The sequence below is a fragment of the Toxorhynchites rutilus genome, chromosome 3 (genome assembly GCF_029784135.1).
Source record: "Toxorhynchites rutilus septentrionalis strain SRP chromosome 3, ASM2978413v1, whole genome shotgun sequence".
Lineage (NCBI taxonomy): Eukaryota > Metazoa > Arthropoda > Insecta > Diptera > Culicidae > Toxorhynchites > Toxorhynchites rutilus.
In genome coordinates this window covers 275769334-275781541 of record NC_073746.1, presented here as the reverse complement: position 1 = coordinate 275781541, position 12208 = coordinate 275769334, and the positions used below count along the sequence as shown (strand labels likewise).

The 12208-nt window shown below is 39.7% G+C and overlaps 1 protein-coding gene across 6 annotated transcripts in view; it reads right to left on the bottom strand.

Annotated features, from left to right (window-relative positions):
- Nucleotides 1-120: 120 nt before the first annotated feature.
- LOC129777937 (uncharacterized) overlaps nucleotides 121-12208 on the bottom strand; it is a 60904-nt gene continuing 48816 nt past the window's right edge. The window contains exons 3-5 of one of the 6 annotated variants that reach the window (XM_055784543.1): nucleotides 12004-12189; nucleotides 11715-11889; nucleotides 121-1525 (exon numbers count right to left, since the gene is read on the bottom strand). In XM_055784543.1, coding sequence (XP_055640518.1) covers nucleotides 913-1525; nucleotides 11715-11889; nucleotides 12004-12189 — 974 coding nt within the window. In that variant the 3' untranslated portion in view covers nucleotides 121-912. Of the gene's footprint in view, nucleotides 1526-11366; nucleotides 11890-12002; nucleotides 12190-12208 lie in introns of all 6 variants that reach the window. The other 5 variants (XM_055784545.1, XM_055784544.1, XR_008743323.1 and 2 more) reach the window with 5 other exon arrangements.

The following is a 12208-nucleotide window of genomic DNA, read 5'->3' as shown; positions in this document are numbered from 1 at the left end:
AGAAAGTTTAATTAAGTTCTGAGAGGGTCATGCCAATCCCATAGACGAGTTGTCGCGAAATCCGTCCTATGAAAAAAAAGAAAACAAAGTTCTTTTTCTTTCAACAAACAAAATACCAGATTTATTCTCTAAAAAAAGTTTCTCTTTTATTGTTCTGTTATCATAAAACGATACCGTTTGTCGGTCGTATCACTGTCGAATGTTTTGTGTTTTAATCTTATACTCCACTCAATCTCGCACTATAAACTAGTCTTCAATACAGTCTAATCTTTCTCGTGTTGGAATGTTTCCAGTTTTTTTTCTTCTCTACTTTATTATGATATCAATGTTTTCTTCTTATCGGCCTATTAATTTAGTTTCCTTGCGTAGCAAATAGAAGCAACAGGAGTGGTTCGATCGGTGTTAGCTCACTTAATTTAAGGATTTCTGAATTTCTCTGCGTCCGCATTTCGGCTCGCATGATGAAATATAGTCATCATTAGATTCAGTACTCTTCTCTCATTCATGGCTCATTGTTCTGCTGTTTTGTTTGTGCTTCGAGATGAGATGAGACGAGATGAGATGGGGATGCCTTGCAGCGAAAAGTGACAATGATTGATGTTTTTGCCCTGCTGATGCCATTTCGTAACGATTATTTTGAAAATTAAAACAAGGACCGCTCGTTTTGAATGTGCCACTCGTGGGGGAAAAACCGTCCGGAAGTATAGTATGTGTTTTCGGGAAGTCCATGTGATTACTTTGCATTTATTTTGTTTCATTGAGAGCCGCAGTCCGAACCACATGTAGTCCCGCGGAAAACACTTGACGGTTTTCCCCCCGCCAGCTAATGATGAATGATACTAACGATCTCTATGCTACGGAGATGATTGATGTTAGGGATGGGGAATGGTGTGTTAGGTGATGATATGATATTTATATTTTGGCCGATCGACTCTCGCCATTGGTTATGGTTTCGCCGAGAACGCGCATCGTGTTCGAGTAAGAGGAATCAATCTGCGGGACGACCTTCTCGGCCGGACGGATGTTTTTAATGAGATCCGATAGTGACAGGAAGCTTTGACGGCCATTGTCAACATCCCGGTCGGAGTGAGACATTTCTTCTATTTCGCGAGTGATTTGTTTCAGCTTTTGCTCGACCGGGATATCGTGATGGACAAGTACTTGCGCCGCTTCATGCTGCAGAGGTTCTTCGGCAATTTCGGGTTCATCGTCCTGTTGGGCGCGTCCCTCCGATTCATCCTCGTCTTCGATCTCGTGCTCTTCCTCGTCGTGTTCCTCTTCATCGTCCAGTAATGCATCCTCATCGCTACCGTGCGATTCCTGGCTGGCTTCGGACTCTGGCTCGGCCGGAAGTGGGTTTCCACTCAGCAGGGCCGCCAGCGGGGAAGTTTGCTCAAAATGGTGTGGGGTGGGAGTGGTTGAAGAATGAACCACAGGAACCGGCGTGGGCTGGACTCGAACGGTGGTGCTCGCGTAGGATGACGATGCTGACTGGGGGGTCTTGGAAGTGGTTGTGATGGGACGGCTGCAAAGAACCACATGTTATTAGTTCCACATTGATACAAATTATTCGGCGACAAGATTGAGAGCGGAGGGAACTATATGAACAACAAGAGCTGGACAGTTATTAGGGAAAGCAACACCTACAAGCCGAGGGATAGAAAGAAACAAAAACAACTACGGTTCTGTTCCGAACGATTTGTGTACACTCTACAAATTTTGGTTTGTTTGTGTTGTTTTGTAGGCTAAGTCGTTCTGTAGTCTGTTCTTCTGAACGGGTAGTATTGTCGGTTTTTTATTTGTTTAATCGTGTAATGAACTAACTCCAAAACCACCAACCAGATGTTAGCGAATACTTTTTTCCCTAGGATTATGATCACTCAACCGGTTAGTAAATACTATTTCATTATTTGTGTTGGTTTGCTGTGTATGTGTACTCTAATGATGGAGGGATTGCTGCGAACGCTACTCTCCAGCGATGAGAGCAGGTGAAAATTTGAATAAAGGGTGTGTCACATCAAATTGCATCACGGAAAAAACGCTGTAGAAATTCGCCCAGTAGACCGATCCTTTTGAAAATTTTAGACAGTAAAATAAAAACTATTAAACAACTTTTGGCATTTTCTTTTTATTCATACTTCGAGCACAAGCCCGTATGCTCGCACCTTCCTCTTTACCCCGTCCATAAGGTTCTGTACAACGTCAGGTAGTAGTTTTTTTTGAACAGAAATCCATTTTTTCTTGAAGTCCGCCTCCGATTTGACAACTTTTGGGTTCTTCCGGAGGGCCTGCTTCATAATCGCCCAATATTTCTCTATTGGGCGAAGCTCCGGCGCGTTGGGCGGGTTCATTTCCTTTGGCACGAAGGTGACCCCGTTGGCTTCGTACCACTCCAACACGTCCTTTGAATAGTGGCACGAAGCGAGATCCGGCCAGAAGATGGTCGGGCCCTCGTGCTGCTTCAATAGTGGTAGTAAGCGCTTCTGTAGGCACTCCTTAAGGTAAACCTGCCCGTTTACCGTGCCGGTCATCACGAAGGGGGCGCTCCGCTTTCCGCAAGAGCAGATCGCTTGCCACACCATGTACTTTTTGGCAAACTTGGATAGTTTCTGCTTGCGAATCTCCTCCGGAACGCTGAATTTGTCCTCTGCGGAGAAGAACAACAGGCCCGGCAGCTGACGAAAGTCCGCTTTGACGTAGGTTTCGTCGTCCATTACCAGGCAATGCGGCTTCGTCAGCATTTCGGTGTAGAGCTTCCGGGCTCGCGTCTTCCCCACCATGTTTTACCTTTCGTCACGGTTAGGTTCTGAACCTTGTATGTACGCAGGTCCTCCCGCTGCTTGGTCCGCTGGACGAATGAACTTGACAAATTCAGACAAAATTATTGGCGACATCCCGGACCGAACTTCTCGGATCCCGTCTAAACTTAACTACGCGCTTGTGATCTTTTTCACTGACGGAGCATCCATTTTTGCCGTTCTTCACCTTCCGGTCGATGGTTAGGTTCTCGAAGTATCGTTTTAGTACTCTGCTGACCGTGGATTGGACGATTCCCAGCATCTTACCGATGTCCCGATGTGACAACTCCGGATTCTCGAAATGAGTGCACAGGATTAATTCACGACGCTCTTTTTCGTTCGACGACATTTTTCCAAATTTACGGAAAATTGACAGTGAAGCATGGCCAACGTGATCTATACACTCTTATCTGATTATAAGCGAAAGCTGAAGATATAATTCCTAAAAATTAAATTTCTACAGCGTTTTTTCCGTGATGCAATTTGATGTGACACACCCTTTAGTGAGGCGAACAGCGGAAAAATAACAATATTTGTTAATACTATCTCGGGTTTTTGGAGGAAAAGGATTGGAGGCACTGTATTTTTTTCGTGTACAATAAAAAAACGTTATGGAATCCCTCCCCGTTCGAGGATTTTTTTGCTGACAATCATTTCAATTCAAATATCATGCAGATAGTGTATACATCGCTCGGGGTTGTTTTTCGAATGAAGTCGTTATTTTTTATAAGGTTTAGTTATAAATATTGTTATGAATATGAAATGTGGAATTTGATCAAACGTAGGCAATGACAAAGACAAACTCTGATAGGACTATCTGCCGAACTTGAACTGACTCACATCCAAAACCTGTTAATGACTGGTGCGAGTTTTTGGCAGGAATAAAATTATGTTAAACTTACACATTTTAATGTGTTCACACAAATTAGCCCATGAACCCACATAAATTCAATATTCACCCTGCAAAAAATAGCGCAGAGAAGGGATACTATATAGTCATGGATTTTGATGACATTTCAAAAATCACTTATAACTTCAAGATTTTACGCTTTGTTCCGCTATTTTTTGCGGGATGTAGTCATAAATGATAATTAATGATTTAATAAATTTAATAAATAAATTTAAATTTGTGTTTTCTTTTGTGCAGCTGCCATAATTAGCAATGATATTTCCACCAAACATTAGCGACATCGACATCCTTGTCGTCTCTGTTCACTATCTGTCTTTTTTGCATGTTTGGTTATGTATTTAGCTTCAAAATATACACGAAAAAAAAATTTAATGGTGTCGAGAAACATGAAAATATTGAGAAAGTGTTTCGACGACGAAACTTTAATATTACTGATACGAACGCCGTAGGGATGGTTCGTCAGTCCGTCAATTGATTTAGGCGATTCCCGTTCAAAACTTTCACGTGTCGGTACACACTCAGAATGCAGTAGAGGCGAAATATTTGGCACGTACTGATGAAAATGACCCGAATAACACTACGCAGAGAAAGTTAGGTGCATTAGTACCATCGCAGGAGTAGTAGAAAAGTTTGAATTGAAACAAGTTTAAATTGCGAAACAGAAAAATCGCTTTGGATTCGCCATTTCCTGATGTGGCACTACCGTTTTAAGAGAAACTTTTACCGTTTCATCGTAAGTATCAAGTCGTGTCATTTTTATTAGAATTTAAAGAACGTTCCTATTTCTTTCTTTTCTTTTCGATTGAGTCAAAGATGCTATCGAAAAAACGAAATTCTGGAAATTTGGTGGCAGGAATGTCCCTGGAGAATCTTAATTCCTGTATAATTTTCTTCCTCTTAATCACTTATTCAATTTGGTGAACTACACTCGAAAAAAAAAATCAAATGTGTCTCCAAATTTCAGTTCTCTATGTCCGTACTTTGTACTTCCGGTAATGTTTTCGGAAAACAGATCCATACGGTTTCACACAGGACTGCTACATCGTTCATCTCAAACAGTCAACACTGTTTCGTGAAACATCGTTCCACAACTTCGAGCTTTATATGTTATTAGCTGACTCGGCAAACTTCGTCCCGCCCAACATTTTTTTGTTGTTATCAATACTTTCAAACATTCATGTTTTCTTTGTAAGCGTAAGCGAACTGAACTTAAAAACTGATTGATCTTCCACCATTTACAATTACCTTTTACTATAAAATTCCTAGTACAGGTAAACTTCGATATAACGTACATTTCACTTTCAAAATTGTACGTTGTATCGAATTGTACGTTATATCGAAGCATAATAAAGTACTCACAAACGTAGTCTATAATACATTATTGTGTTGCTGGTTTAATAAAGTTAATGAATAACTTCAATCAGAAGACGAAGCCAGTCTTTTTCATGATGTTTCTCTTCATACTGTTGATAAAAGGTTGATTCATTCAGAATCCGGAATCACAAAATCATCTGTATTTCGGAATTGATTGAAGGTACAAAACTTGTTTTAGCATCACAATACAGATAATTCATTGTTTTATCGGAAAAAAAATATTGAAAAAAATTATCCTTCACACTTTGGAAATGTGTACGTTATATCGAGGTAAAATGTACGTTATATCGAGTGACGTTATATCGAGGGTACGTTATAACGAGGGTACGTTATATCGAAGTTTCCCTGTACTTCTACCCAAAACTTGTCATTATAATATCAGATTATTTTAGACACAATTCTCGTTCAAGTTTTTACGTCCGCTTGCAAATAACATGTTTATCCGTTACATGGAATAAATGTTTGATACAGAAAATATGATAGGATTGCGTTTTATTTACATCAAAATCCATTTCCATGTTCGAACAAAGATCAATTTCGTTCGCGCAAACATCAAATGGACTAACAAAGCTTGTTACTGTGTAATTGTAGAACATATGGGAGTTGATTTTTCTGTTTTCCCATTTTCTTTCAGAGTTTTCCGAAAATTTTCAATGATCATATTTGGTTGAAATATGTGTAATATTTTTATGGAACTCCCTCTCCATTCCAGAGAAGAGAGAGGTGTCATACCATCATAGAAACATTTCTCTTACCCAAAAACCCTCACATCCCAAATTTGGCTCCATTTTCTTAATTAGTTCTCGAGTTATGCAGAAGTTTGTGTTTCATTCGTATGGCAGCCCCCTTCCCCTTAAAGAGGGGGTAGGTGTGTTGAACCACCATAGAAATATTTATTGCTCCCTATAACCTCAATATGTCAAATTTGGTTCAATTTGCTTGATGAGTTCTTGAGTTATGCTATCCCTCCCTCTCCATTCAGTGAGGGGGAGGAGTATCGAGCCACCATGGAAATGTTTCGTGCCCCCTAAAACCTTCAATTAATTGTCGAGTTATGCAGAATTTTTTCGTCTCATTTGTATGGCAGCCCCCCTTAGAGAGCGCGGTGGGGTCTCGAACTACCATACAAATTTTCACGTCGATTGTTTCAGTAATTTCCGATTCCATGAGAATCAGAAAGATAGACAGAAAGACAGACAGACCATTTGTATATACAGCCTAGGGTGCTAATGAATGTATGGCAAAAATCGACCCTAAAATTTCAAAAAGTTACCCTATACAAATTGTTTACCACCTCGAAAAAACATCCAATGCCAAATTTCAGCTCAATCAGACTTAAGGAAGAGTGGCGCAAAGCGGTCAAAGTTTGAGTTTTTTGAAAATCGAAAAATCACCCAAGGAAATCGGGGTTTTCAAAAAGAAAAGTTTGATGCCAAGTGTCTTAGAATTGCATAGAACTTCGAGATTTACTGTTATCTCGAAAAATTTTTTTTGTCAAAAATTGACTTTTTGGCGCTTGGTCGTTTTTTCCTCTGAAAAGTTCATTTTTGACGAATTTTTTTTTCGAGATGACAGTAAATGTCGACGTTCTACGGAGTTCTCAGACATTTGGTATTAACTTTTTTGTGATTTTCGGGTTTTCAAAAAACTCAAACTTCGACGGCTGTGCGACACTAGTGAATGAAGTCGTGGGTTTTTCGTGGGAATCAACACTTTTAATCAAGTTAGCCTTGAAGATTCGAAGGTTACTTTTTTCCCATACATCCATTGGCACTATATTCGGCATTTCGAATTTTCGATACTGAATTCTGCCCGTTTGAAACCATATATTTTTGGGCATCTCAATAGAATGGTCCTGCCAATTTACAGCTTGTTGAGCTATAAATTTTTCGAAGCAGACGATACAAGTAGGTGGTGAAATGCAACCCAAGGGATGGGACGGTGATAAATTACCGAAAACCGATAATTGGAAAGAGTGATAAAATAACGGTGGAGGGAAACCTCTATTCGTGCCAGTGAGTACAAGCGAAATAAATTCAGGCAGCTTCAATCAATTTATGACTCAATTGAATAAGACCCAAGCGACTATACATTTGACTTTACTAAGACAAAGTGCAGGCTCATATATTTTGACACTGAATGATATGAATTCAAATTAATATAAAAGAAATGTCGTATATTGTCAATACATGGCAACACTTAAACATATTTTGTGTTGTACTTATCGCATCGGGTCATACTATACGGCTATTTATAGACGACAATCTGTGCTACAAGTGTCGTTTGAACAGTGTTGTGATTGTCCTTTTCAGTCTCAAGTTATAGCGCGTCAAAGTTGGAGTCCACCAAGCAAGAAATTCGCCATATTTTATGTTTTTACTACCTGCGAGGTAAAACTGCAACGAAGGCGGCCGAAAAAAATCGTGTAGTTTATGGACCCGATACTGTAACGATTCGCACAGCACAGCGTTAGTTTGATCGATTTCGTTCTGGTGTAGTGGCTGTCGAAGATACACCCCGTACTGGTAGGCCAATCGTAATGGAAACCGATAAAATCGTTGAAATCATCCAAGTAGACCGGCATGTGAGCACTCGCTCGATTGGCCAGAAACTGGATATAGACCATAAAACCGTTTGGAACCATTTGCAGAAGATTGGATTCCAAAAAAAGCTGGATGTATGGGTGCCACACGAGTTGACGCAAAAAAATCTTTTAGACCGAATCAACGCCTGCGATGCACTGCTGAAACGGAACGATTTCGACCCATTTTTGAAGAAGATGGTGACTGGTGATGAAAAGTGGATCACGTACGACAACCTAAAGTGAAAAAAGTCGTGGTCAAAGCGCGGTGAGCCGGCCCAAACCATCGGCAAGCACAGATTGACGGCCAGGAAGGTTTTGCTGTGTGTTTGGTAGGATTGGAAGGTAATCACCCACTATGAGCTGCTCAACTATGGCCAGACCCTCAACTCGGTTCTTTACTGTGAGCCGCTTGACCGTTTGAAGCAGGCGATTGACCAGAAGCGGCCAGAAATGATCAATAGGAATGTTGTTGTTTTCCACCAGCACAACGCTCGGCCTCACACATCGTTGATGACCCGCCAGAAGCTACGGGAGCTCGGATGAGATGTCCTATTGCAGCCACCGCATAATCCGGACCTGGCTCCAAGTGATTATCATCTCTTCCGGTCCATGCAAAACGCTCTTGGTGATACTAAGTTGGCCTCAAAAGAGGCTTGTGAAAACTGGCTGTCTGAGTTTTTTGCAAATAAGGAGGGGGGTTTTATAAGGGGGGGATAATGAAGTTGCCTTCTAAATGGCAAGAAGTTTGCGAACAAAACGGTGCATATTTGACTTAAATTGGATAATTTTAAGTATGTTAAATAAAGCGTCAAATTTCGATCAGAAATACGACATTTCTTTTTCCCCAACCCTATACATTTGTTTATTTAGGATACTCGACCATTCATGAGTAGTGGCCGAAATAATGTTTCATTATTATGCAAAATTCTGTAAGAAACAAAAAAAAAATATTCGATTTCCCCTTGTTGATAGATTTTACAATGTGCTAATAGTTTCCATATATAATTTCATAAAGTTAGTTTTTGTGAAGGTTGCTAAAGTTGAACAGCACAAAAGAAAGTCTTTTTGCATCAAATCCTTACCTAGGACGAAGAATGAATTCACTACGACAACTCAAAATGCAAAAGATCGTATGTAAATCTCGGTCAACCAGGAACATCAATGCCGGTGCCGAACGAGTGGCCTTAGGATGTGGTACGGAAAAATTGATATGACAACACTACATAATTTGTCGGCCTCCATTTCAAATCGTATTTTTGAAGTGATTGAAATGGAGGAGGCCATATCAAATGAGGGGCTTAGAATGCAAGGGGTGTAAGTGACTTGATCGATTTCTCTTCATCAACTTTTTCTTTAGTTAATAACTCAACTGCAAAAACGTTCCAATTTAAGTTTGCTATAGAGTCGGATAGATGAGGTTCTGACCTATCTTCCACATTGCCAAATACAGTACGGAATGTATTTGCAGCTAAGTTATGACCAAAAGAGAGAGTCGATGTACAGAAATCGATCAAATCACTTACACCCGTTTCATTCTAAGCCCCTCAAATATTAACTGCTGGATTACTTTGAACATGAGCATTTGGAAAGCTCTCACTACAGTTCTTCAGTTATATTGAAGTGAATTACAGCAAAAAAAAAACTTTACCGAATTCCTCGAACTTCGCCCAATAGATAAAAATCGATAATTTTTTATCAAACCTTTGAGAAGAAAGCCTGAATGAATCGGGATGCACCAATAATGAAGAGATTGTGAAATGAAAGAGCCGCTCTGGTTGGATAGCGGAGTGTCCAAAATATGATACGGGACATAAGGAAAAAGAAGTTCACAATTCCATTAAAACCACGTAATTATTTTTTCGCTATACTTCTCTTGAAATATATTTAAAAATAGTGCAACTTTAGCTCCTTCTGGTGATAACTTGTTCAGTATCAAAAGAACACTTCGCGATTTCTAGCAAATAGTCAGAACATGCAATGATTCCTCTACGGACACTGAAGAGAAACCAAATACTACTGTTCAAGCTTCCTCCGTTCGCATCTATTATAAGGGCCCTAAATCAATTGATCGTGGGTTCAATCTCAGAATCCTCAATTAACATGGTTCTAAATGGCTTTTTACATGGATGAATTGAATTTCTTTATAAATTTTAACATCTATAATATTTACAGAAATTGCTGAGAGAGAGGGACACTAGTAAATAGACGAAACGATGTTATAACAAAGTAACCAACATTATAATTTTCTACGTCTGTTCACCTGTATTGTTCACAACTAACGGCTAACAGACCAGTCTTGCTCCTGCCAGCGAGTGTTCATCATCTTTTTGGAGGCTCGGTAATGTGTCATGTTGCAAATGAAATCGTGGTGCGATTTGGTTCACAACTTCAATACTATCTGAAACTTGATGAAATGATACAGAGTGTTCGTTTCCATGCCATTTCATCCTGCTGCAGAGCGCTTGAGTGGTCTTGCACCCGAACACATTTTTCTGCGTTGAATCGGTTTTAATGTTTTATTGATGGAATAATGGTATTGATGACATATAATCGTCCATGAACGTGTGTAAGTCAACAAGAACTATTTCGTACTCGTCGTATTATTCTCGTGGGGGAAATAATGAACCATAACTCAAACATGTACAGCTGATACAACAGTAAAACCTTCTACTAAACACTTATTTCAAAAAATTCGATTCTTCTCAAAATAAAACGCGTCCTACGTCGGAAATGCAGTCGTGTCCAATACACATTTTTTCATATCTAACAAGTGATTCTACTCGCATTTCGATCAATACATTTTGTAATTACTTTCCAATGACGCAGCATAACTTGATTATTTTCTCCAAGGGTTAAAAAAAAATTATTATTTAATTAATTAATCAATCTAAAAATTATAAAAAATTAAGAAACAGTAAACAATAAAAATGCGTTCAATTGATTATGAGACTTGTATGAGAACGAGGAAGCATTTGAAAAGGAAGTCATACATTTGAAACAACTATCCGTGAATTTCACGACTGTATACATGTTATCGTCTCGAGAAACTCATTCAAGTTCAATGGAATACACTTACGAAATTTGGGTCGATCTTGTAACATAATTTGAATGTGACTCTGCAAATTTGGATGAATAATTGTTACATTGTGTATCAATTTAACTCTCACATAACTCATTCGACAGAATGTCTGTGGGAAAATTTCATTTTGCCGCCATCATCACTTCCGAACTGTGAGTCGAAATTCAGTTTTATCAGAGCAACGAGCATCGTTACTATACAGCTCCTATAAATATCAAATCAATATCTCAGCTCTGTAATGCTGTTTCCTTTTGTTTTCCAGAGAACGTGTAGCATTTCTGGATGATTGAGTAGACAGCGATGTAATAAAAAAAATCCGCTGCTAATAAGAAATGACTGTTGGATTGTTTTTCTTTCCAATCAGTGCCTGCAATGGATGACAGTTCGTGATCGGTATAGATAGCTTTTACAGTACTGTCAATCGAAGGCCAGCAGATGGTAAATTCTTTGGATTCCTTTGAACGGAGGATTCGGTTTCGCTTGGGGGAGGGCTGTTGAGTTAGGAGTTAAATGAGCGAATGATATTAGCGGAAATTGAAGTCTATCAACTAGTTCCAGTAGTGGGGTGAGGGGTAAGCAAAGGTTATAAACATAAAGATGGTGGAAATGGCGTTAGCTCACCTATTTGATTCATCATTCTTTGCTATCGGAAATATCTCAAAATTAGTTTTGAAATCGTTCAATTACGTTTAGTTTTGTCTCTTTTTTTGTTTCTGTTGTTGCTGAGTGAGGGGATCCCGATACGCAACGGCTGTATCTATATATTTTCTAAACTATGTTTACGGACACCCAATCCGAAGATTGGTGCGATGAGATTTGAGATTTGATTGCAATTGGTACACTATTGATAACGGTGTTGCGTCTGCTGATTGTATTGTAGATTTTCTTCTTTTCTTTACGATTTTTGTTTTCGAGTGGTTTTTTATTGTTTGTTTATCTGTGGTTCAGTGTAATTGGAACTATATTTACCCCTGCGCCGACGAGACGGGGATGCTACCGTAATTGTAGTAATAGCATCTGGTCTGCTCGCAAATAAAATCTTTCACCGCCAGACAGTCCTCCGGTTCCCATCGGAGCGTGGGAGCCTTCAGATGGACGCATCCTCGTTCGATGCCGCTGCTGCTGTGGGTTGCAATAGAAGAACAAAAAGTAGAAACGGAAAAAGTTAGTTTGATAATTGGCGCACTTCTGCGGCCGTGGGTGACAGCCTAACATGTAATCACGGGGACACACAATACTCTTTCTATGGAATAGTACCTGTCACGAGCGGTACGCTGGGGCGACGTGTTGCTGTTATGATCCAATGGGTCCAGTCCTGCCGCAGCATCCGTGGATTTCTCGAAATAGTCAAAGGTGGCATTGAATGGCAACCCGGTGCTCATCCAGAGGAACATGCCCGTGCCCAATCGATTGCCAGACGTCCAGAAATTGTATTTGCTGTAGCCTACGAGCAGAAATTGAAT